This window comes from Rissa tridactyla, chromosome 3 (genome assembly GCF_028500815.1).
Source record: "Rissa tridactyla isolate bRisTri1 chromosome 3, bRisTri1.patW.cur.20221130, whole genome shotgun sequence".
Taxonomy (NCBI): domain Eukaryota; kingdom Metazoa; phylum Chordata; class Aves; order Charadriiformes; family Laridae; genus Rissa; species Rissa tridactyla.
The window spans coordinates 107,409,951-107,435,588 of record NC_071468.1 but is presented as its reverse complement, the minus strand read 5'-3'; the positions used below and the strand labels follow the sequence as shown (position 1 = coordinate 107,435,588).

Below are 25,638 nucleotides of genomic sequence, written 5' to 3'. Positions count from 1 at the left end.
ACGCACCCAGCAAACATCTAGCTGCACGGGCCACCATCTGTGACTCTTGCAGCAGGCTTAGTAACACGTCTGACTTGAGACTAGAATTATTTTGGAGGTCTGGGGGGGATGGTGTTTCCAACCTGAATAATACCCATTTTAACAATGAAAACTTGAATTCTAAAGTTCTGGCGCTCCTTCTGCTAGAAGATCTTTTGTGATTACTCTCCATGCAAGCAGCCAGGATTCAGGGTTATTTATATACCTACAACTCCCCCCATCAATATGCTAAGGGAAGGTGATGAATTCACTTCTGCTGAATCACCCCAAGATGAAAAATAAATAGTCAACGAATAAGTAAGGAATAAAGTTATACTGCAGAGGCAGAAGTGAAAAGAGAAAAAGGCCTTAAGGTGAGCCAACTTCTTCAAAGATACAGCCTGCTTTTTTGTGCAAATATTCAAGCCTTGTCAGTAAGTAGTAGGAAATTAACTACTAATTGCAACAGGGCATGTGTGTTTTCCTTGTTCTCTTTGCGTCTCTGCATCAAAGTAACAGCATACTGCTAACTGTCCTGCCCTACTCAACAGAAGTTATGGCATGACTTAAAAAGCTTGGCTTTTTGCAGTGCAAAAGCTATTGTTTTAACCTTTTAGGTCTTCACAACCAAAAAGAGAGGTATCAAACGGGAAGCAAACAAAACCACAGTAAATGGGAAAAGGAAATAAAGGTACAAAAGATCCTCAGTAAGTGACACTTTTTCTCCATCTACTCTCAGGCAGGAAAATGGCTGTTATTAAAGGCTCCGGTACACAGGCTGCTTCCTACTAAGCAAGCTATCTCCTTGATAGGCTGTCTCCATAATTAGGTACCTTTTACTGTATTAAGCACTTACTCCTAAGTAACAGAACAGCCTGTCCATACAGTGAAGTACTAAATTCATATAAATGGCTCAGAACATTAACATGCCCAAATCCACACTCCTCCCTAGCTGGAAAAAAAGTTACTTGCTGAAAGACCTTCTAAACATAGATACGCAAGTGAAAAATGTAGTTTTCAGGACACTATCACGCAGCCTTCAACTGCTGTGACACAGCTAGTCCTTCCCCATCTGTCCCATTATCACCAAGCCACGTACTATGTTAAAAGACCATCTAAAAAAACCCAAATATTCCATCAGTCATTGCTTCACCCTGGCATATGTACCCCTGCCTTCAGTTACTAGCCATGAGGAAGGTTACCCCAACAGTGATACACAGACATGCATATTGCTAATATATGGAGATACAACAATCCATGATTTCTGAAAGCAAAATCAATGCCTAAAAAACTGTAGTTTGTGTCCAGCAAGGGAGTCAAGCACACATAAGTGAAAATGTCTCAGCATTTCATGCTGATAAGAGTGAGAAACTGCTGGACTGGCATGTAATTTCACCACTTAAAGAGCGAGAAGTTACCTCAAATTCAAACTATACCTCCCCCAACATAGTTCCCAAAAATTCAACCCCCTTTTTCAGATGCCATCATTCCATGTTTCAAAGGTCACACCACCTGCTATGTAGACTTCTTCCAGTGTCAGGAACATGTAGGTCTCCAACTAGTATTCTTGTGTGCAAAACTCAGGAGTTCCACTGCCCTACAGTACTTATCCACATTCTCCCCAAAACGTGAGTCTCAACGTATTTCAATTTGTTTTTCAATGCCAATTCTTTCTGCAGACTCAGGACTTTTTTGTCCAGAGTTGTGTTGTGACAGTGCCAAGAACAACCTATGAGGGCTACCATTAGAACGCTTAACCACTTAACCCGTTGATACACAAACGTCACGCATCCAGACAGTAGAGAAGTCCCATGAAACAGTTAATCCCCACCTATTTTTACGGAATTCAAAATTTAAATGAAATTACTCTGTTATATGAACAGTTGTTTATTCAGCCATTTTTTGCACTTTACAGCTGGAATTCTGGAAATTCAAACACCACATCTTTGCCTGTGAGCTTCTTGTAGACACCAGAAAATGTTTCCACCTGTGAAGAAAAACAACCTTGTTTATACATACTGTATAAGGAAGTAAAATCTATGTTAACGTACATACTACACTATTTCTGCTACTACACTTCCCACTGCATCTTGGCTCTGAAGTGAACTCTCAGGCCAATTGTTTTCTTCTAGATTAATGTAGCTGAAGCATGAAGACATGTTTCCGGGAGAATATTTGGAACCCCTTCCATTTGCAACCATAGGACACCAAGAGCTGAGCTGTCCTCAACATGCCCCCACAGAAAATAACCTAAGCAAAGTGATGGGGGGCTTCAGGCTGTCCCTAGCACATCTGTTTAAGGTCAAAACTAAGCGCTTCACTTAGACGAACAAAAAAAAACCCCACAACACCCAAACAAACAAAATAACCCCAACAAAACACTGTCTTTTCTTAAGAGGGAATCAATATAGCTACTTCACAATTCAGGGGTTTTGGCAAGTTGAACTAGAGTTTTAGTTCAACTGTCTTGTCTCATCTTCAGCATCTTACTCCTAATACAAACAGAAGCATCTCCACTGCCACAAGACAGAAGGCAGTCTTTTGCTGTATCACATAGCCAGCCTCCTCGCTATGTCAGAATGCCACCCCATCCTGCATCAGAAAGTAAAGTTTTTTCATTTACCTTGTGTTCAACATTGTTCTGTTGTGCTTTGTCCAAATGGACTTTTATGAGCCTGCTGCCGTCCAGTTTTACGCGGATTCTCTTGCCCACAATTTCACTTGGGAAGACCAGGTCTTCAAGAATGGCATCGTGCACTGCTGTAAGCGTACGGCTGAAATGCCACATTTGTATCATTAAAACACATCCTCTTGCCAATTTTCCAGTTTACTAAGGTTTAAACCGTCCGCAGTATTCTTTAGCTGAAAACTAAGTTGTGTTTTGGTTTGGCCTTTTTTTGTGCCCTTTTTTTTTTTTAAATGCTGCAGTGTGACAATAACACACCTTTTCACAAGTTATGCAAAAATAAAATTCTACACTGACTGCCGAAACTTAATGAGCGCATGAGGGGAAAAAATGTCAGTACCCAGGTTTCTGACCTTTTAGACCGCATGTTGCTTTGCAGCAATGGCCCTGAAACATTCTTTTTTTTCTACACATTTAGGAAGAGTTTATTTAAATAAGTTGTCCTATCTGCAATTTTACCAAAGACATTCACTGTAAAAGTTTAAGTGTGCAAGTATCTTCAACTACACAAGGTACGTTCATAGGAAATCCAGTTCTGAAAACACTGGTATCTTTCTTCAACCGCCTAAATGTAAGTGGCTTAAAACACCGATGGATGTATTATGAGAAAAAGTCTAGCTGGTAAGTTTAGTTCACGCTTAGAAGGCTGATGTCTACATATGTGTTCTTGAACTGTCTGGAAGTGAGCCAAAATGAGAAAAATCAATCCAGGTTGTTTTGTGTATGAGTCTAGATGACTGATAAGATTTCCAGCTTCCCTGTCTGTAGTTTCAAGGCAGTATCACTAGTAACCAAGTCCTGTGGTCTACAGCAGCATTTCAAACTTGCAAAGATTAGGATAGCTAAGGGAGACGAACACCAATCATATTTCTATGCTTCACAATCTAGTCTGATGTAGTCTCAGGCTGAGAAAGGGACAGTCCTGCACACCCTTTTTCCCTCCTGCTGAAAGCTGCAGCATGCTAATCACGTACACAGATGCTAACTTCTCTAGCTGCTGTGCAATAGTAGTTTTAACACAACACAGACAGAGGCCTCCAAAGGCAGGACTGCAGCTAGAGGAGTACTATGAAACCGCACTTTTAAAATCCATGTCTTAAGAACTCAAAATACAATAATAGATATGACACAGGTATAATACTGGGTGCTGGGAGAAGTTACAGGAACATGCCATAAAGAGGACAAGCTTTTAAGACATGGACTACACAACGATACAGTAAGACAGAGAACAGTATAAAAGAGGCACTGACATTCACCTAGACATAGTAGTGTTGCATGTCAAGCAATAAAGAGACTAGATGAGAGCAGGAAGGCCATTTAACACAAATGGCTATACTACTGCTCTTAAATTAATGCCCAGTGAGACTACTCATGCCCACAGCCCTCCTCAGCCATTCTCTCCCTCACTGCATCCCTTCAGCATGCCAGCCCTGCTTTCTGTACTGTCTAACATGTGACGTAGGTCTTCCTACAACTTTAAAAAAAAAAAAATTCTTGTCAGCACACTGTGGTAACAGAGATAGCATGCTGGGGTTTCTTAGGCCACTATTGATGGCTAAAAATTGGCCACAGATATAGCTAGAAATACAGGTGGAGTTCTAAGAAATGCAACACAGTGCCCGAAGACAAACATTTCACTGCACCCTCTAGCAGTCAAATGACATATACTATTTCAAGCAGTAACAGAAAGGACAAGACCACCCAATCACTTGAACGACTTCTCAAAAACTCAACTAAACATTACTTGACTAAACTACCAAGTTACAAAAGAAGGCTGTCATATTGAATCAATATTATTTACTTACCTCCTGGGACGCTTTTGCTTGTTTTTTGTGCGGCTTTTTCTTGTTGGCTTGGGCAGAATCCTTCTCTGTTAAGGAAAAAAAGAAAAAAAAAGGCATTTCTCAGTATCTAGTTGCTTACGATCAACTGAAAAAAAAAAAACAAACAACCAAAACACATGCACTTTCTTCCCCCCACTAGAAACAGATACATGAAAGATGTTCAAGTTTGCCTACAGCTACACCAGTATTAGAACCTGGCATTACTTGCAGAAGCTGAAGTACTGGTGGTATTGATTTATTTCGTATCTACTGATCCCACATTCAGCGCACTGAAATAAGAGATTTGTACTTCATCCCCACCTCCCCCATGAATACAACTAGGGTAGTTTACTGTGTCGTATTACCAATCTGAACACACTTCTTTGGGAACAGAAATCTCAAAGAATTTTACATTTTCTGTTAGATTGAGTTTACTACTCTGCTTCACACCAGAGGCTCTCTCAGTCCCACAGATAGCTAGGTGACATCTGAGATCGAAACACTAGTTTGAAGAATAAGATGTATTACACAATCCAATCAAACCCTGGCTTCAGTGTAATCTGTTCCAAAAGCGGCATCTACAGGTATGTATACCAGCTTGGAGCGGAAAAACTTATTTTCTGCTTCCCTATCTGCAAAGGTAGATATTTTAAAACATTTGAGTTTTAGATGCAGTTGTAGCCACCTGCAGTATTTTCTACCACACATTCCAGCTTCTCCATGACTGTATTCACGATGGGGTTACTGTAATCCAAACTGGGTCATGCCACACTCAAAGGCAACAGTGTTTCACTTACAACAGAACAACTGCACACAGTCCCTTCTACAATATGGATTACTACACTGACAGGGAATTCTCAAGTACTTAAATTTAAGTCACCCAGAGGCACTTCATTAAAGAAGTCTTCTTGGCCACATAAAGATTCAGGATAAGGTGCTCTGGCTCTTAAAATTATGTTACGAAGAATTTTTCTAAAAGACCTTCAGTCTAACAACTAACTGTCCACTCTGCAGACAGATGTCCAGAATTTGTCCACCCCTTAGTACTGCCCAGACAGCCCTCTATCACCTTTTCATGGCTTAGCTCCTTCTCTAAATTCAGAACCAGTCACGTTTTTCCTTCCTCTCCTATTGAGTTTAAAGTGCTTAGATTCTACCCAAGTATAGAAAAGCTCCTATTAATGTTTGCTCCCTTTTACTTTCAAGCTTTGCTTCTCAAACTTCTAAAGAAGTAATTGAGACCAGAACAAGTTATATCCTCCTCCAAAAAGCTTCACATCTCACCAAGCTTACATAGCCTTGGGCTGCTCACTGAAATCATTTTAGCTTACGTCCACAGAAGGACATTCATTACATTCCTGCTGGTACAAAAATCTGCATTATATCATTGTTATCTTGAATGGACAAGACATGAAGTGTAGTGCTGGCACAGGTTATCCAGAGAGGCTGTGGAATCTCCATCCTTGGATATTCTCAAGACTCTGCTAGACAAAACCATGGCTGACCTACCTAATGTTGGGAATAGTCCCACTTCATGCAAGAGGCTGGACTAGATGACCTCAGGGATCTCTTCAAATCAGCAATTTTACACTATTAAGTGTTTTACCTGAGCAATGAACACCACATGCTTTCCACTGAATTTCTTCTCCAGCTCACGAACTAGCCGCACCTGAATCTTCTGGAAAGATTTCAGCTGAGGAACTGGTACAAAGATAATGATGGCTTTTCTGCCACCACCCACTTCAATTTCCTGAAACAGAAGTAGAAAGTAAACATTATCTATGGGTCAATAAGCAATGTTTGGTTTGATCGTGAATCCTCTGAACACAGATAGTTGATAGTCTTGCTTACAACTTTGGGGAGGGCGGGGGGCAAAAGGAGCATCAGAGAGCAGTACCTGTTTTAATGCATTTAAGAGCAAGTATTAAACAGAAAAACCTCTGTCAGAGCACCTGTTTTGCTGTAAAGCAGCGACTGGGCAATCAATCCCACCACTCCTTTCAGAGTCACATCCTCTGAATAACAAAGCTCATTCTTTCTGCAGGACGGGACTCAGATGCTAGAATCCTAACTACACTGAATGCTTATCATCACATCTGCAGCAGTGCTTAGATGCTGACACAAAGTTTCAAAAGTTATTTGGCTCTAATGCAGACTCTAGACAAAGTTTACAGTAATAAATCTCTTATTCTGGAGCTGCTATTTCATGGAAATCATCTTCTGGCCACCACTTGCCAAGGCATGCAACGCTACTCAAAACATTTCCTTCTCCTCCAAATGCCAGCAGGTTTACATTACACCAACATGGGATTACTTTTCCCTTGGTTTCTTTCTCCAGCAGTTGACCAAAACCGAAGAAACTTGCATAGGATTACAAGGTGCTTCTCCCGTGACCCCAGCTGCAGACATACTCATTCTCCAACACAACGGAAAGCTGAATTGTTTTTCATCAGCTACTTTCCCACATGAGCTAACTCAGATGCCCACTGCAGATTTCTCACAAATAAAACTACGTAACAAAGTAAATAACACAGACATTTTTAAAAACTCCTCGTTGAGGACAGTACGCATTGCTGTACTTAGCAGCAAGCCGACTTCTGCATTCCCAGATTCTCTAACTTAACTCTACGCAATCAAGCATCTGTGTCTGTGTGCACACTGGTGGGCCTGGGCAAGAAACAAAAAGCACCCTACTGAAATTTTTGGTTACAGCAACCAGCTTCAGAAGTTCCATTCAGTCTCCAAGGCTGACAAATTCTAACACTAATTTTCTTCCTCCTTTTCCACTAATCTTCTCCTTCCTTTTCTTCCTTACAGTTTCAGTTGCCTTTATAAACTAGAACTAAAATTTACAAACAGGCTAACCTATGTGATCAAGTCAGTCTTTTACCTCACTCCACCTTCTATGTATTACTTGGTACATAGAAGAGCATTTACAAAAAAATGATTTTACAGAGAGTATTACAGTTTATGTTCCTGAGCAAGATTCTGCAATGCCTACATTGCCAGCCAATATCCACATACAAAAAGCCAGTTTCAGGTCTCAAATCCAGATTGTAGCGACAGAAAGTAGAGCTACCTTTTTAAAATATTTTTTATTTAACATATCAAACCGGCATTTGCATTTTAACAATGACTTTCCAGACCAGTTCCTGAAAAAACCCCACCTGTTATAAAATCTTACATGTTAATAGCAAATACCAGAGAATAAACCACACCAGCATATAGGAAAACAATCACAGGCCATAAGAAACAGCTAAAGACACCATTCAACTACTACGTTAACATTCACAAAAATTAAACACGCAGAGCAAGTCATCGAGCCATTCTTTGTGGAGGTCTAGCCTACCTTAGCTGCCGTGATGTTCAACTCCCGCAGCTGAGCCTTTAAGTCAGAGTTCATTTCCAACTCCAGCAGAGCCTAGGAAAGTGAGGTTGCAGAATAATCCATTACATACCATTGAATTCGTAAGAACCCTTGAAACTGAAGTCCGTACACCGTGCCAGTGAGGAGCTATATACTCTCTACCACAGTCAGTATCAAACATTTAACTTCCTGTAAGTCACCATGACAGATGCAACAAGTTAACTGGTGGGAACACAGGCTGACTGCCCCAACTAAAACTAGGAAAGAGTACATGTTTAGACAGCATCACCCTCAAAGTTTAAGTGCTAAACAACTGTCACAACACCGTCTCTGTAATCTACAGCTGATTACCGAACAGCAGGAAGAGACACGTACCTGGGATATACCAGACTCGAACTCATCTGGCTTCTCGCCATTAGGCTTCACAATCTTTGCGCTGGAGCTGAACATGGCCGTTCTGCAAGGCAAAAGAACGTCTCAGGTGTCACCAGCAATGTGGTCTTCTGCTACAAACACAGCCAAGACTCTGCAACCCGGCTGCTGGGCCACACGCTTCAGAGAAAAGCCAGAGACAACCTCCATGGGCCCCACAAGCCCCACCACGTCGCTCCAGGGTATGCCGAGCACAAGAGAGAAAAACCGTCCCGGGGAAAGAGGGGCCTGCCCGCCCACCGGGGAGCCCGGGCAGCTGCGAGGCCCCGGCAGCACCAGGGAGGCCGCCCGGGCCCTCACCGAGCCCCACGTGCGGCCGAGCGTGCGGGCGGGCAGCCCTTCCCGGCTAGCGGAGCTCCGCGCCCGGCCCTGGCCCCCTCCACCCGCCCGGCGGCTCGCTGCCCCTACGCCGCGGCCTACCTCCGGGGGAGGGCGGAGGAAAACCCCGCCGGCCCCCCTCCCCCAGCACCGGGCGCCCCGGCGACCATCGAGCCTCAAGCCGGCGATAATCGGGGGCATCCCCGCCCCGAGGCCACGGCGGGAAACGCCGCTCTCCGCCCAGCTCCATATTGAGGCGGCGGTGAGGGGAAAAGTCATCAGCGCCGCCGGGCCCCGCGCCGGGCCCGGGCACCCACCTCTCTCCGCGCCGGCCTAGGAAAAGGGAGAGCTCTCGCGAGAGCGGCGCAAATCGCGGCCCGGGGAAGACGCTGGCCCCGCCCAGGCGCGGGTGAAGCCGGACCCGGAAGAAGGGCAGCGCGGATCCTCGGCGGCGCCGCGGGATGGTGGCGGCTTCCGCCAGTGCGAAGCCCGAGCGGACGCTGAGAGTCCTGGCGCGGCGCCCGCGGGTGGCGCCATCGGGGGTGACTCGTCGGCGGTGACTCGTCGGCGGAGCGCACGCGCAGCGGCGGTGGGGCCGTGAGAGCCGTCCTCACCCGGGAGCTGCGGGAGCGGGGCTGTTTTCCCGCCTCTCTGCCCCGCCTGGCGGGGCTCTCCCGGCGTCAGCGAGGGAGGAAGGAAAGAGAAAGAAGAGTCTGCTCCGCTCTGTCCCGCACAAGCTTTCGCCACCACTTGCCTCTCCGTTGGGCCCGGCCGGCCTGAGGCGGCCTCCGCCGCCCAGCTCGCCTCAGGGGCTCCTGCGTGCTCCCCTCAGCAGCCGCCGTTCTCGGCCCGCGGTGCCGAAGTGCTGCTTCAGCAAATAGTCGCCGGGACCTCGACCTAGGCAGCGCAGCGCGGCTCGGCTCGGGCGGCTCCAGCAACAGCAGGGCCCACAGACCAAGCGTGCGGCTGCCCCTTTTTTCCCTTGCGGAGCTCCCCCGCCCGCGTCAAGTGCTGCACCAAACGCAGCCACCAGCTTTAAGAACAGAGCAGGATAGCGGGTGGTCTTTTTTCTTCCCCCTCTCCGTTCCGTTTTTCCACAATCTGTTTAGTGGGCTGAGAGTTCACCCGTAATGTTCAACCCTTGCAAGGATGCAGAGGCCCACTGGAGGGGTGGGCACACAGTCACCCCCTCACCTGTGGCAAGGCACTGTGCCAAACAGGCACGGTCAAAACCACGCCAGGGAGCCTGCTGGCAACCAGAGAGGACAGGTTGCCAGCTCGGATGCCTGCCTGGGCTTTGTTTTGTGCACTGCTACAAACAGGACCTCTCCGTTGCTGCTGCTGAGACAATGTCACAGCAATCGGAGTTACTAAACTGTCATTAGACTAGAAATGACACACAAGTCTTCAGCTGTGGTCAGGTACTAACTCAAGATATGAGGGTCCTGGGCACCACGTATTGTCTCATCACTGGAAGCACTTTTGATTATATATTGTATTATTATATAACGAAGACGACACGATTAACACTTCCATTTGCACACTGCTAAAAAGAACAAGCTGTACTTTGTTAGGGTGCTGCACCTGGGGAGGAATAACCTCATGCACCAGTACAGGTTGGGGGCTGACCTGCTGGAGAGCAGCTCAGCTGAGAGAGACCTGGGAGTCCTGGTGGACAACAGGATGACCATGAGCCAGCAATGTGCCCTTGTGGCCAAGAAGGCCAATGGCATCCTGGGGTGCATCAAGAAGAGTGTGGCCAGCAGGTCGAGGGAGGTCATCCTCCCCCTCTACTCTGCCTTGGTGAGGCCGCACCTGGAGTACTGTGTCCAGTTCTGGGCTCCCCGGTTCAAGAAGGACAGGGAACTGCTGGAGAGGGTGCAGCAAAGGGCTACCAAGATGATTAGGGGACTGGAACACCTCTCTTATGAGGAAAGGCTGAGGGATTTGGGTCTCTTCAGTCTGGAAAAAAGACGGCTGAGGGGGGATCTTATAAACACTTATAAATACTTAAAGGGTGGGTGTCAGGAGGATGGGGCCAGGCTCTTTTCAGTGGTGCCCGGGGACAGGACAAGAGGTAATGGGCACAAACTTGAACATAGGAAGTTCCACCTAAACATGAGGAGGAACTTCTTTACCCTGAGGGTGTCAGAGCACTGGCACAGGCTGCCCAGAGAGGTGGTGGAGTCTCTGTCTCTGGAGACATTCAAAACCCGCCTGGACACGTTCCTGTGCAACCTGATCTAGGTGACCCTGCTCTGGCAGGGAGGTTGGACTAGATGATCTCCAGAAGTCCCTTCCAATCCTATGATTCTACTCTAGCTTTGAAAGAAGTGATTTGCACATTGAATCAGGTGAAAGGGCCTGTCTGTGCATCTGAAGTGGAGCTAAAGCCTCGCCTTGCTGGGTCTAAGTACCCCAGAAGAGATCCCCACCTCAGCATTTCCCTGTTGCCCAATTTAGAGAAGTTCCCTGCTCAGGGGAAAGTCCCATTTGGGGGGAGGTGTGCAGCTCTTGGCTGGATGCAGTAGTGAGGTTCAGAGCACTGCTTCTGTGCTCAGAATCCCTGAGTAATCCTAAGAGCAGCCAACTGTAGCTTGTAATTTCATGTTCGCTATTACTGTGTAGTATGTCACTTAAATCCAGTAATAGGAGTAATAAGCTCCTGTTGTAAACAGAAAAACTGACAAGGATCCCCCCAACCTAATCGACCTTAGCATCTGCAGGAGGCAGCCTGTCATGTTTTCTCACATTTGTGAGCTTTCTGCTGAATTTACGATACACAGAAAAGCATTTTTCTCCCAAGTCACTCCTTTTTTCCTCGCATGAATTCACAGAATGGGAAAACCTGCCCAGCTCATACTGATAGCCAGGATTAGTATTTACAGATATTTGAAATTATCTAAACAACAGTGATGAGGATCTGATTGAAGAGTGGAAAAAGAAAGATAACAAATAATCATCTCAGCAGTCCAGTAATCCACATCCAGTTTGTACTGTGCAATCCTTTATGAGAGGGAGAAAGAATAGATGGTGCACAGATGGATCAAAATTGGACTGTTCAGAGTGCCACTGAAGAAATGAAGAAGCATTGTGACCGTCTACAGCTTCCCATCCCCATCACATTGGTGCTACTGAATTGACCAGCACGCTACGCAAGAGCAACAAGAGATGGTGTACAGAGATATTTCCTTTCTGACACTGACTGTGCATTAGGGGGAGGATGCAGAGTCTTGATATCTATGTGGGCTTTACACAGTCAATAATGCTTGGTATCCAAAGCAGCTGACAGGTTTTCAAGAATCGTTGTGGAAATGTGATCTTTAAAAGAAGTTGTGGCATTACAAAATAATGTAATTAATGAGGTTCTTATGCTGTGCAGACTCAGAATGGGCAGGGTGAAAAAGTGGAAAGAATAAATTAGTCAGGTGTGTTACAAAAGTATCCCAACAGCAAAAGGACAAGGTCTCATGATGCTATGAACAACATGATTTAATATAATAAGTGGAAGAAACAGAGACAGAAGGCAAGACTTGTCAGGGTCATAGCTAGTTCTAGAATTGGAAGCAAAAGTGAGTCTATTGCTAGTTCACTTCTCTGAAAGACGCTTGCAGAACCACACCAAACTTTCAAAGCTGTTCCTTGTAGGCTGTTCCTCTAAGGGTTGACTGAAGATTGTGATGATGCTAGGGAATTACTACTTTGCAGCTTCACTGACGCATAGTTTTTTGCTGATGTACAGCCAAGTTTTTTGTTCTGCAAGATCTCCTCCTCAGAAGAAGGAAGATAAAACACCTCCTTTTTCTCTCTTTATATTTTTAATCAAGGTGGCAATATAAAGATGGCAATATAACTTATCCTTGCAGGTTATGCTAGATAAAGTGGCTACCTAGTGACCTACCTACTTAAAAGCTGAGTTTAAAATAGGAAATGCTTGATTCAGATCACAACAAATTTTGCTTTAGGAGCTTATGTGGGGAACCATATTTTAGTTTAAACATGTTTCAAGCTAAAATATTTATCAAAGAAGATTAAAATGCTTAGCTAATGTGTACATTACATGCATTAATGTGGGACAAAGTAATCAGCTAACATTTACAATGAATTTAAGTAAAAATGCCCTACAGACACATGCCTTTACTGAAGTGATGAGTGTATTTTTTGTATACATATATTAAGTCCTGTTTTTTTTCTGCAGGCTGTCAGTTATAAATACAGAAATGGCTGCCAAGAATATATGTTAAAATACTCATAAACAAGTTTTGTTTCACTTATTTGGGGGGAGGGGGAACCACAGGACCCCTCATAAGCTGAATAAGAGGGACAGTAAACACGGCTGAATTTATAGTGCAATGTGTTGAGAGGAACGTTCACCACCAGGCCATGGCTCAATGACCGCTCTCATTCAACATGGGGCCACCATGTTTCCACCAAAACAGAGGGGCTTGCTCTCCTCCCTTTTCCTTTAGCCACTCATTCCCAATACCTCAGCTGTGGTAGCACAAGCGCTCATCCAAGCTTTGGCTTTGGAAAAATTGGTTAGATCTGTATATTTGATCAGCTTATTCTGTGGTGGCTATACAGGGATACCGTGTGCAACTCTGACATTGATTACAAGTGCTGAATCATTTATGAAACCCTCTTCAAGTCCTATCCATATACACATTTATATTATTCTGTATTCAGATGAGGAGAGCTTTTGTGACTGTACCCTTCAGCTTTGCAGGTGGGGACTAAATGTTTTACTTCTTGGTGAGTTTTTTCACTCATTCCACTAAACTGTGAGTTACAGAGTCTGAAACGTCCTCTCTGCCCCAGGCTGACTGGAAAACACCACAAATCCACTGGTGCTACAGCAACCAGAGGGCACGTACCATGAAGGAGGCAGAGGTATCACTTAGCCTAGCAGTGCTAAACGGCAAAGTAGTAAAAATGCCAGCTGTCACACGAGGAAAGGGATCAGTCTGTCCTGCCACTGCAGCACAACAACAAGGAAAAGTCACCAAGGGATATGCAGCAGTAAAGGTCGGGCTGGCTGATGATACGCAGCCTCAGTTTTACCAACTGGGAGAAAAAGCAGTGAAGGTAATCTGTATGGTACTCAGCTGACTTCAAAAGTCATTTTATTTCAGTTTGAATCTGAGCTCCGCATGTTGATCATGACAGCAGTAGAGTTACTGTTCAGTCCTTGCATGTAAATTGGATGTATGAATCTGTCTGTTCAACGAGAGAATTAATGAGTATAACAGAAGGTCTTTTCTTTCCCCATCACTTACTGCTCATTGCGCCTTTAGTATGTGTTGCCCAAAGAAGACCATGAGTAATATAAATGTGTAAAACTGTAAGGAATAAGAAGTCCATTTGCTATAGAAGACCATAATTAAAAGAAAAGCTAACCAAGAGCAATAACATACAAGTGTCACAGGCAGGAAGTAGTGAAAAGCCTGAGTCTCAGTAGAAACCTTTACAGAGATAATTAATGTAAATAATCTTGATTGGAGAAAATCAGACAGAAGCATTTTGTAAGAGTAATATGAAGTCTCATGAATATGTTGGAAGAAGCAAGAAAAATGCAACAATTATATTCTGATACAACTCTGACCAAATTGTTTGTGTATTCCACCAAGGCCTGTCAAATGCATAAGATCTTTGGGGTTTTTTTAGAGAGGTGTCATGCAACTGATACGCACAGTAATGTTGAACCTTGTTGTTGTTTTTGCAATGGAAGGCAAAATCAATGCCAGTGTTTTACATTCCTGGCATTTTACTAGGCCACCCTTGTAAATCTGACTACAGCGCACAATGGCTGTGGCATCTTGAGGTTGGCTGTCCCCCAATACATCCATGTAAGAGCTACAAGGGACACCCAGCAGCTGAAAATGCAGTGGCGTATATACATTGGGCTGTTTCTGGAGGCCATACTGGTGCCCCCATCTTCTATACATTGGTCTCATCATAAGCAGCTCGGTTGAGGGGCTGAAATCAGCACGTACCCAGACCTGCAGGCTTTGGTCTCCCAGTACAGGACGCTCCCAACACGAGGAGACGTGACAGCAGGTTGCAGCTGGCAACAGTTTGGACTTTAAGCTGTTTGGGCAATGTGGTCCTCGTTACTTCAGAGGACATCACGGTCAGAGGCTCAGCCGGAACACACTTACCAGCAGCCCTTGATTTAAATAGGAGGATGAGAACCAGTTTAATGACCTTCTTCAGCTTTAGATTTTTGAATGTACCAAGTATTTTGATGCTTATACCATCTTTCAGATGCTCTCAAGCCTGGGAAGAGAAGACTCCAGAGAAACGTTATAGCAGCTTTCCAAGTATCTGAAGGGAGCCTACAGGAAAACTGGAGAGGGACTTTTTACAAGGGAGTGTAGTGATAGAACAAGGGGTAAAGGCTTCAAACTGAAAGACGGTAGATTTAGATTAGTATGAGGAAGAAATTCTTTACTGTGTGGGTGGTGAGGCACTGGAACAGGTTGCCCAGGGAAGCTGTGGATGCCCCATCCCTGGAGGTGTTCAAGGCCAGGCTGGATGGGGCTTTGAGCAGCCTGGTCTAGTGGGAGGTGTCCCTGCCCGTGGCAGGGGGGTTTGAACTAGATTATCTTTAAGGTCCCTTCCAACCTAAGCCATTCTATGATTCTAAGCCAGGAAGGGCAAATGCTACCTTCCCTCCCGGCTGGTGCCCCATGTGTTTTAACGACTCCTTAGGGCCCAAGAAGCCACCAGAGCTGACAGCAGGACGGGGACGGCCATGAGCGCTGCCAGGGGAGGCCTTCAGCTGAGGGCACCTGAGAGACTTCACTCCTGGGGCCTTCAGCGTGAGGAGCTGGTGTAAACTGCCGCGACCTCACACACCTCGTGCCGCCCCTCCCAAAGCAAACCCTGATTTAGACGGCTTTTAAAACTACAGAGGAAAACCCGGTGTTTTTCCAGTCATTTCGGCCCCTCTCGCGGCCCGTAGGGGAGCCCCCGCCGCGCATGCGCGGGAAGGGGCGGGGAGCGCGCGCGGCGGCGGCCCGGCGGCGGCGGGGTGTGGCAGGCGCGGGGGGAGCGGCGGGGCGGGGGCGCGGATGGCGGCGGGACTGCGCCATGTTGCGGTGGCTGGTGGCGGTGCTCAGTCACTCCTGTTTTGTCTCCAAGGGTGACAGCATGTTCTACGCGGTGCGCAAGGGCCGGCGGACGGGCGTCTACCGCACTTGGTGAGGGCCGCGGCCGGGGCAGCGCCGGAGTGGGGGGGGAGCCGGCCCCGGGCCAGCCTCACTCCCCGCCCCCTCTGTTGCAGGGCGGAGTGTCAGGAGCAAGTGAACAAGTTCCCCTCCGCCAGGTTCAAGAAGTTCGCCACCGAGAAGGACGCCTGGGCCTTTGTGGGGCAGCAGCCGCCCGAGCCGGCAGGTAGCTCGTCCTCCCCTCGCCTCCGCCCGCCCGGGCGGGAGGGCAGGGCGGCCCGCCGGGGAGGGAGGGAGGCAGGCGGGCAGGGAGGCCGCGCTGTGGCACAGCCGCCCGGCGTCTGCATTAAACACTGCGGCTTCTGGCCTAGCCGTGGGTAGCAGCTTGGGTTTGTCCTCCTCCTCCTTTTCCGGAGGTCTGGTAACTGGGGAACGCCGCAGCGGTAAGTGCGGCCGTGTCCCGGCCCTCCGGGCGCTGCCATGGATGCGACTGTGCAAAGATGCAAAGGGAGTGTTTCTGTAGGTGCTTGGAGACCATCGCCTGTATCCTGTCCGTTGTAAGGGCCGTTACGTGTGTGTGTTTGTGTCTCCGCTGCCATTTGATCTCGGATCAAGAACGACCGGTGTATGCTATAATGTTTTCTTCCATAATGGCTTGGAGTGGTGTCAGTTTAACAGACCAGCATTGCTGATAGGTGATAACAGCTGTTGTCTTTAGAAGCAGTCGTTTCAAATGAAATTGGGTCTTGTATGTAGTCGAACTTTTTGTCGTCGTCTTTTTTTTTTTTTTTTTTTTTTTTTTTTTTGAAGGGGCACACAGTCCTCCAGCTGAAACACAGGAAAACAGCAGCCAGAGAGAGGAACCAGAAATAAATGTCTTGTGTTGCAATACATGCAAAAGGCCATATGAACAGTCTGCAAATGAGGAACACGTTGCAAAGCGTGTAAAACAGGATGAAGTATACTCAGCGCCAACAGTCAGTGAAGATAAGTTTTCATATATGGGTATGCTCTTTCATTATTCCTGTATTTCTTTTGAGTTCTTTGTACTCTTTCATGAATAACCAGTGTAATTGTGAGAAAGCTTTAAGGACGTTTGTGTATGGCAGCACCAAGGCCCGTGTAACATTATTTCTTTTTAAAATGTAAATGTGAGCTGTGATATATTTGCTCACACTGTCTTTCCATGCAGTGTTAACTGCCGTTGACTGGTATCAATATATAGCTTAATCTGGTCATTATAGGTGTGATTTTATATGTGTCTGGATTACAGACTGTTTAAATACAGATGTAGCTGTGAAGTTTTAAAGTTGACTGAAGAAGGCAGAAATTGTAGTGAGAATATGGAACATGGGGCAGAGATGCTTCTTGAGGCCGACTGATCTGGGAGCAGTGAGGGTGTGAAGCTGCAGCGGGACTTCTGGTGTTCTGCATTACTAATGTACATGGCTTCTCTAGTTAATGTTTTGAAGGGCTCTCTGGGGATGGAAGTCTGGGGGATTAATCTGCTGGCAGGCATTTCTTTCTGCTTGGAGAGACTGTGTCCTTGAAGGAGTGCTTGAACTTCTGCTTTTGGGGATTCTTTTGTAGGTGACTTTGCAGTTGTTTATACAGATGGTTGTTGCTCAAGTAACGGACGTAATAGGGCACGTGCTGGAATAGGTGTCTACTGGGGACCAGGCCACCCTTTGTAAGTAGCTGGCTGGATTTTTTTTTTTTAATAGGCACTAATATTTGTTTTATGTGCATTTTACAATGTCAGTCTCCTTTTGAATGTGAAACTTTTGAGACTTTTAATGACAGTGCTATAAGACTAGTGAGTTACTGAGGGGAAAAGAGAGATCAGCTTCTCTAGGAGGTAAGAATGTGGGTAAAATCAATTGGAAATACTACTTTTAGGGGCTGCAGCGATAATTCAAGTGACGCGGAAAGTTTTAAAATAGGTGTGCACAGAAGCCAACAAAAGAAACCGTGTATTGTTGGAAGGTCCGTACGTGCAGGTTGCACTAAGCAGATCAAGTTAGAGGTAGAATTTTCGTTCATCCTCCTGTATAAAAGCAGAATTAGAATTCTTGTGTCTGTTTTTCTAATATGTAGTCATTGTACAGCACTCTGAATATTTTGGGTAACTAATCTACTATTCATTCCTCAAACACAGAAATATCAGTGAAAGGCTTCCTGGACGGCAGACGAATCAAAGAGCTGAAATACATGTAAGTAGTAAATGTCCTAAAATGCTTCTGCATGTTAGACCGCAATAGCACACTCACGACTATTTCAACTCTGGCCTTCAGAAACCACTTACGGAGATGTGGGGGAAGTACACAAAATATCAGGAGCAATGACTTGAAATTAATCGTTCTCTTCAAGTTCTATTGGTCTTTATTGTTTTTGAACAAGGAGTAATTCACCTTGGGAATCACCAAATATCATGAGGCCAGGCACAGCTATTTAGAACAGCCTTGCGTTAGGAAAGCCTGAATCTATATAGTATCCTTTGCATTTTTAACGTGTATGTCTCAGATCTTGGGGTGAGGGCTGCTGAGAAGTGGTTAAGAGGAGAAATGACTTCTTATTGTGATAGGATGGATTCCTTAGATTATTCCTATCGTATTCCTTAGATAAATACAACAAACAATTCTAGGCTCTCAGGAGTAACTTCCGTTACTTCTGAGGTAAACTTCTGTTGGCAATGGCAGACTTAGTCTTCCATTCTCACCTCATCTTAATTCTGGTACTGCTGCTATCCTGCACTGTGTGTTTGGAGATAAACTGAAATGGGGAATTGATCTGCTTAAAAAGTACAGGAAGCTCATTTTAGTGAGGGACAAGTGGGAGTGATGGTGGTGTGCCGGGGTCGAACTTGTCACTAGAGAGCTTTTCAGTTCTACATCCAGACCCAGCCACTTCTCACTGTATTTTATAGCGCTAAAAACGCCCCCCAAAAAAAAAATCAAAACAAAACCCCAAACTTTTAGGGGTTCCAGACTGTTGGAACGGGTACGAATCTTTGCTTCCCAAAGTTATGGAGAAAATGCGTAAAACTTGATGTTTTAGGCAGTTGGTAGAGGATAGTTAGGAAAGTTAGGAAACTGGGCAGAGCTGCTCCTGCAGTACAGGATTGAGCATCAGAATGTTCGTGGGGTTTTTTTGCCAGTGAAACGTAAGTGGCTTTCTGTTTGCCCAATGCATTAAGTAGCCATCTGCATGCATAATTTTGGAAACCTCTGTTCTAAAGCATGTTGACGCACATCAATGGACAACTTACAGTAATATTCTTTGTAGTTCTGTGTTAGCATCAGGTACTTGGGTTATTTAATTGCATGTGTTCAAAATACCATTCTGAACTGTGATTCTATTGACATGTTCTTAAGGCAGCCTGCAAAGCAATAGAGCAAGCAAAGAGTCAAAACATCAAGAAACTAATTATCTACACTGATAGCAAGTTCACTATTAATGGTAAGTTAATAATTTTATTTTCCTGATTCTTAAAGACACACTGCACATGATGGAGAGGAATATAAGGAAGAGAATGCATAATTTCAATACTCATGACTGCCTGGGGAAAGACTTCAGAATACTGCAGGGATCAATTGCTAACCGAATGAAATACAAGTAGAGAGAAAGTGCCTGTTACGGTAAAGAATGACAGAAGTAACTAAAGGATTTTTATCTTAAGGCATTCAGTATTCAGTCTAGAAAAAATGTTGTTCGTGTATCCTCTGTTAAGGATGTGCTCAGGAAAGTACTTAGGAGTTAGTGTAGTGACCCTGTAGGATTTGGTTTTGTTTTGTTTGGATTGGAGAGGTTGTCTTAATACACAAACATGGAGTATATTCAACTTTCCTTACTTTTCACATGTAGACACTTCCAGAATTTCAGGCTAGACTAGAAGACTAGCCAGAGATGATATATGCTTAGAGTGTGTATTTGAGGTTTCACCTTCATCCAAAGATTTGGAAAATATTTTATTTCCTAGAAATACCACATGAAGCAGACAGTAACATGTAATTTCTGAATGTTTCTTCCCCCTCCCCGCAGATCTTCATCTATTTCTCCTGTGATAATTCTGAACTGCCTAAGTATTTCTTTGTATTTCTGACTTTTACAGAGGGAGTACCTGTGTTAGCTGTTTCCAGATCACTTAGGAGGTTTTTTTTTTTAAATAACTTCAAACAAAAACTTTTGGAACTTTTGACTGAAAATTAAATGTTGCTCTTTCACACTTAAATGATTTTTTTTTTTTTTTGAGAGAGGGTGGGGGGAGATGTGAGTATCTTCCTATACTTGAATGCTAACATTGAAAGTAATTATTTGTTTCATTGCAAATAAATGGTTTGTAAGTTAAAAATCTGTATATCTTTCCTCCAAATAAGTCACTCTGCTTTCCAGAAGCCCCCCCCGATTCCTGAAAGTGGAGGAATATGAAGGCAGAGCATCATTTTTTTTTTTTTTTCCTTTTTCATGTGGCTCGTGTTTAGAAATAAAACAAAACTTACCTTGAAAAACTCCAATGTCACCTTAAATAGCAATACCCTAGAAAGGACAGAAAGCTACTGAGTAGGAACAAGTGACTGCTAGTCAAGGAAGAAGTTGCTGGAGCTGTCACTCGCTGCTTGTTTCAAATTACATTAGCTTGCATGTGCATGAAAAAGGTTTCATCCAGAAGTGAAAACTGTCAATGGCTTGTCCTCTGTCTTCCTGATTCTAGTTTGTAAATTGAGGAAGGGACAGTAAATGTTAAGAGACAACTTCAAGGAATTTTCCATTGCTTCTCACTAAGGATCATCTCATAAATCTCTCATTTGAGTAGCTTATTTTCACCAAAAGATTTAGGTATAGCATTTCCTATAGGGGCAGAATATGTGTGTTGGTTTGATGTTGGTTTTTTTTCCTTCTTGTTTGTGGGGTTTTTTTTTAGTCTCTGCCAGCATCATTCTGAAAAAGGGAAGAGTAAAAGGAAGAGTCTCTGCTCTTCAGGACTGGATGTTGCATGCTGATCAGTAGAATCTAAGTGCCTAACTTGTTGCAAGAAGCAAGTTGTTCAAAATATTAAGGAGTAAAGAAACATCTTTGCAGTTCTTTGCTTTATGGGACAAATGTCTATACTATCTTGTCTGTGAAACTGGTGTTATGAAGGATGAAAAATTGCTGTGTTGGGTAAAATTCCTGTTAAACTTAGGTATGACGTGTAAATACAAGGGAGGAGAAGAAGAATCTTTAGGTGCAGTGTCTTAGTCTCTGGTTTTGCTTTTTTTTGCATTTTGGGTCACTGAGGTGCAGGTTCCACTCAGCTTTGATCACACATATTTTGTAAATGTGTCTAGGAGTTTTTAAAATACCGGAGAAGGAGGCTTGTGGTTAGGTACAAATGGATGTGGTTTGGTTTGTTTTCTAGGAGGTTTTGTGTGTAAGGTTGGTGATTCTCTGTTTGGTTCAGGTCTGTTTGTTGGGAAAGGAGTAAGGATGTCTTACATTGTTGAGACCGGCAAAGGTACTTAAATAAATAAATAAATCCTTATTTAAGGAGCAATATAGTAAATTTTTGGGCCTGCAAGGGCTGGCCAGAATGTTAGATCTTGTTCTGTAGAAATCTGCTTACGTGGTCCTCCTCTGAAGGATTCTGTTTAGCCTGCAGAAGCAAGAAGTCAGGTGGCCATTGGTTTTTCCTCTGTGCATGTGTGTCTCCTCAATTTCTCAAAACAAAGCAAGCTGTGGAATTGTTCTAGCTGACTGCACCATCAAGCAAATCCTTAGCTTCAGTTTATTTGAAGTTCATGTTGTAATTTTGTTTGTAATGTGTATATAAGATTGTAGTCTTTAAATTAAATATCTGTTCAGGAAAACATGGTCAGGTAATTCAAGTAATAATGGAAAAATACAATCCTGAAAGACAATAATAGAGAAGCAGACAGGAATATCTTCTATCTCTGATGTCTTTGCCTGAGACTTTGTACAGAGTTAATGTCTTGTTAAAGGCTGTTTGCTCTGTCTTGATCCTTGCTTTCTTTAATAATGTTTTTATGGTATTTGCATAGGTATTACGAGCTGGGTTGACAACTGGAAAACAAATGGCTGGAGAACGAGTTCGGGAGGAAATGTAATAAATAAAGAAGATTTTGAAAGACTTGATAATCTATCAAAAGGCATAGAAATTCAGTGGGTAAGCACCTCATTTCTTATTCTTGATGATAGCTTAAACATGCTTCTTGTAAAAACTTATGCCGTAACAAAGAATTTTATAGAGCATAATATTGTACATTCATAAGTAAAAACATAAATACCAGGAAACTACTTGTTTTATTTAAAGCAAATAAGCAACATATTCTAGGCTCTTGGAACCAGTATTTTATTTGCTTGGTGTCCCTTGTTGCTACTTAGAAAATGCCTGCAATAATTATTTTTAGTTTGTCAGTACTGTTAGTAGATGAAACTTCTGTTCCTGGAAATCTAAGCTTAAAATGTAACTGTGTCTTAGCTTAATTTATGGATTTGCTTTTCAGAAGTCTTAAGATGCTGGTTTGTTGGTGTAATTCAGTCACATGAGTGTCTTTAAACTGGGAAAACTAAGAGAGTATGACCCCATATAAATTAACTCTATTTCTCTGTACCTTAAGTGTGTGTTTTTCCAAGAATACTGGGCACAGAAAGGTCTTTAAAATACCCATTTTTAAGATTTAAATTGTTTAGCTCTCCAGTAAACAAGTAAAACAACTTCTATACAGGTATTCCTGATAAAATGTATTTTTCTGTGACCTCTAACATCAGTGCTAAACATTGTAGGGGATATTTTCCCTCCCTCCATTCTAAATTTTACACTAATTGTGGTATAAGACTACAGATTCTGGAAACAAATCTCCGTACCATTTACTTCATGGCTTCTAATGGCACATTTGTTGAGCTTGTCTTTACTTCGTAGAAAACAGGATGGCATAGATGTTTAATTTGTTCTTTTTCAATGGGAAATCCTATTGCAGATATTCTTCCATGCATGTTGTTCTGTGTTCCAGAATTGGCAACTCCAATTTAAAGGCTGACTAGATTTTATATAGTTACTCCTATTGTCTGTTGAGGAGTAGAAGGTGTAAAAATTTAAAACTAAGACCAAAGTTCATCTGTCCTTAGAGCATTTTATATAATTAAAAAAAAACCAAAACAAACATGGTTGCTTTGTGCACACTTATTACATCAGAAGCTCTTAAACTTGGGAAGATGTTTCATTTCAAGAGGAGAAATGTATGCAAGCACTTGGTTGTGGTAATCTGCCTCTTGAGGTGTGGTGTCCCCCATGGGATGAAGGGGGACAACCAGCTTCACCATGGTCTTCTCCACAGGCTGCAGGGGAATCTCTGCTCCGGTGCCTGGAGCACCTACTCCCTCCTCTTCCTTGACCTTGGTGACTGCAGAGTTGATGCTCTCACATATTTTCACTCCTCTGTGCAGCATTTTTACCCTTTCTTAAATATGTTATCACAGAGAAGCCACCAGCTTTGCAGATGGGCTCAGCTGTGTCTTGCAGTGGGTCCATTTTGGAGCCGGCTGGAATTGACGCTCTCTGATGTGGGGGCAGCCTCTCGTGTCTTCACACAAGCCACCCCTGCAGCCCCCTACCCGCTACCAAAACCACGCCATGTAAACCTAATACTGTCTCACACACACTTCGTGCTTATCCCCTCTCAGCAAGCCTGATTTTCTTCTTCTCCTTCCTCCTCACACTCCTCCACTTTTACTTCTGACAAGGATGGGCTTAGGGTTGAAAGTGTTTTCAGTTCCTAATTGAAGGATGGACAGTTAAGACATCTGAAAACTGAGAGATTCTTTTCATACCCTCTTTCTGTATCCTAAGTGAGCACTACAATCACCAAGGCTGTTAGTAGCATAGAAGTGTCTGGCTTTCTGGGAAAAGATTAACTTGGTTTAAGCAGTGCATGCAGAGAGGTTTTCCGTTCTTCTCTGAAAGTGGGAATTTTGAGCTGGAGCTATTCTCTGCATTCCTGAAAGACTAGGTTAGGTGGTCCTTATCCAGTTCACTACTTCTGTCCTGGTTTGAGGTAAAACAGAACCAATTTTCTGATTTCTAATTTTACTTTTTAGCTGGGCCTCTTCTAACTGACTAAGCCACTGAGGAACATCAAAACAATCAGCAATGTCTAAGGCCAGCTGGATAGCTTTTACCTCTGCAAATTGACTCGATGGGCCCACCAAGCTAAGAATAGTTCACCCTTATGTTCCCAGTCCAAATCTGTCTGGAAGATCTTAGCAGCCTTATCCACTTGCTCCCATGGAGGCGTGGGTTTGAATCCCACTTCACAATATATACAAAACTGTATCCAGCTCCCAGGATGACAGTCGCGTCACTAGCAGACACAGGAAGAAGTCCCAGACTGGAGTCAGCGACGTACAGGAGCTGGATACTGTTTTGTATATATTGCGTACTTCTTTTTTTCTTTAATTTTTATTATTCTATTATTATTTACTATTTTCTTATTTATTATTATTTTCATTAAAGTAGTTTAGTTCTTTTTCTAAACTCATAAATCTCCTTATCTCTTCCTTTCCTCTCTGAGGAGAGGGAGGGGGAAGGGCCATCTGTCATTCTGCTTGGCCAATCTGGCCAAAACCATGACAGATTCTTATAAAGATTTTCACAATTTGGCAAGACTATCCTAGAGGAAGAGAGACAATGAACATTGCTGGGAAGAACACACAAGGACTACGCGTGAGGAGAGGGCCTCAAAAGAGGTGCTACCCTACTACGAACGAAAGAGTGTTGCGTAATCAAATTTCATGTATGTGCTTTTTTCTTGATTTCTTGCATATCTAATGCTCCTATACTTTTGTCCTAACAGATGCATATTCCCGGTCATGCTGGCTTCCGAGGAAATGAAGAAGCCGATAGACTAGCAAGAGAAGGAGCTAGTAAACAAAAGTCATGATGTACTGGGACCAGAGACTGTTGCAGTGGGAGGAAAAGGACTAACATCACAGTGACAACTTGAACTGCTGGAATTGTTTTGGAGTTGAACTTTGAACTGTACTTCTTTCTGGCCTGAAGTGTTAAACATATACCAACTTCCGGGGAGAGAAAAAAAAGCCACCACATTCTCTTCTGTAATGTTTGTTTTACAATCAAGTCAATATTTAATTGATGATATAGAGTGTTTGCTTTTTTTCTCCATCTTACTGAAGGGCCGTGGTTGGTGTTTTTAGCTGTCATGTAGACTTCTGAATTCACCATAAAGACAGACTTCTGAAGAAGTAATATTAAATCTTTATCCTACGTGTTCTGTATCTTCCTCTCAGTGAAATAAATATATTTTTTTTTTTATACAGAGGAGTATATTAACAGCCCAAAACAGTTGGGGATCAGGGGACTTTGGTCTTGGTTGGTTTGGTAAGAGGTCAGTGACTTAACACGGAGATCTCCATTAATATGCTTTGGCATTCTGGCACTAGCAGTAACCTCTCTACAGATGGGCTTGTAACGCTCACCTCTGGCTCAGCATCATCGGTTACAGCATCTGTAGATTTCTTTATAATGTTGCTTACTTTCCAAGGCAGCATGAACAAAATAAAAAGCCAGGTCATAGGCAAACTTGAACAACAAATTTTTACTGTTCTCCCTAGCTGCTTAATGTCCAAGCTCTTTATTTCTGGCTTCCTGTTTCCATTAAGTAATTTTTTTATGCATACTGGTTCTCATTAGCGTTGTTAGTTCCTCTTCAGTGTTGTCCCAAAGGTAATAATTGGCCATTTTATCTGAAATGGAACTAGAAGATGATCAGCTTCTCCAGATCTTCCGGATGTCAAGTGTTTGACTTCATT

The 25,638-nt window shown here is 43.7% G+C and overlaps 2 protein-coding genes across 2 annotated transcripts; one reads left to right on the top strand and one right to left on the bottom strand.

Moving 5' to 3' along the window:
- Positions 1–1,889: 1,889 nt before the first annotated feature.
- On the bottom strand, positions 1,890–8,909 carry RPS7 (ribosomal protein S7). The gene is made up of 7 exons (XM_054196560.1): positions 8,747–8,909; positions 8,270–8,351; positions 7,877–7,948; positions 6,134–6,277; positions 4,510–4,574; positions 2,642–2,792; positions 1,890–2,005 (listed from the first exon to the last, which is right to left on the bottom strand). The coding sequence occupies exons 1-7, from the start codon at positions 8,812–8,814 to the stop codon at positions 1,928–1,930; spliced, it is 660 nt and encodes a 219-aa protein (XP_054052535.1). The 5' UTR covers positions 8,815–8,909; the 3' UTR covers positions 1,890–1,927.
- Positions 8,910–15,693: 6,784 nt separating this feature from the next.
- Positions 15,694–25,143, top strand: RNASEH1 (ribonuclease H1). Its single transcript, XM_054194161.1, has 8 exons — positions 15,694–15,846; positions 15,930–16,039; positions 16,624–16,818; positions 17,404–17,503; positions 17,972–18,026; positions 19,188–19,272; positions 21,852–21,976; positions 24,663–25,143. Exons 1-8 carry the CDS (start codon positions 15,737–15,739, stop codon positions 24,747–24,749), a joined length of 867 nt encoding a protein of 288 aa, XP_054050136.1. The 5' UTR covers positions 15,694–15,736; the 3' UTR covers positions 24,750–25,143.
- The last annotated feature ends 495 nt before the right edge of the window (positions 25,144–25,638 follow it).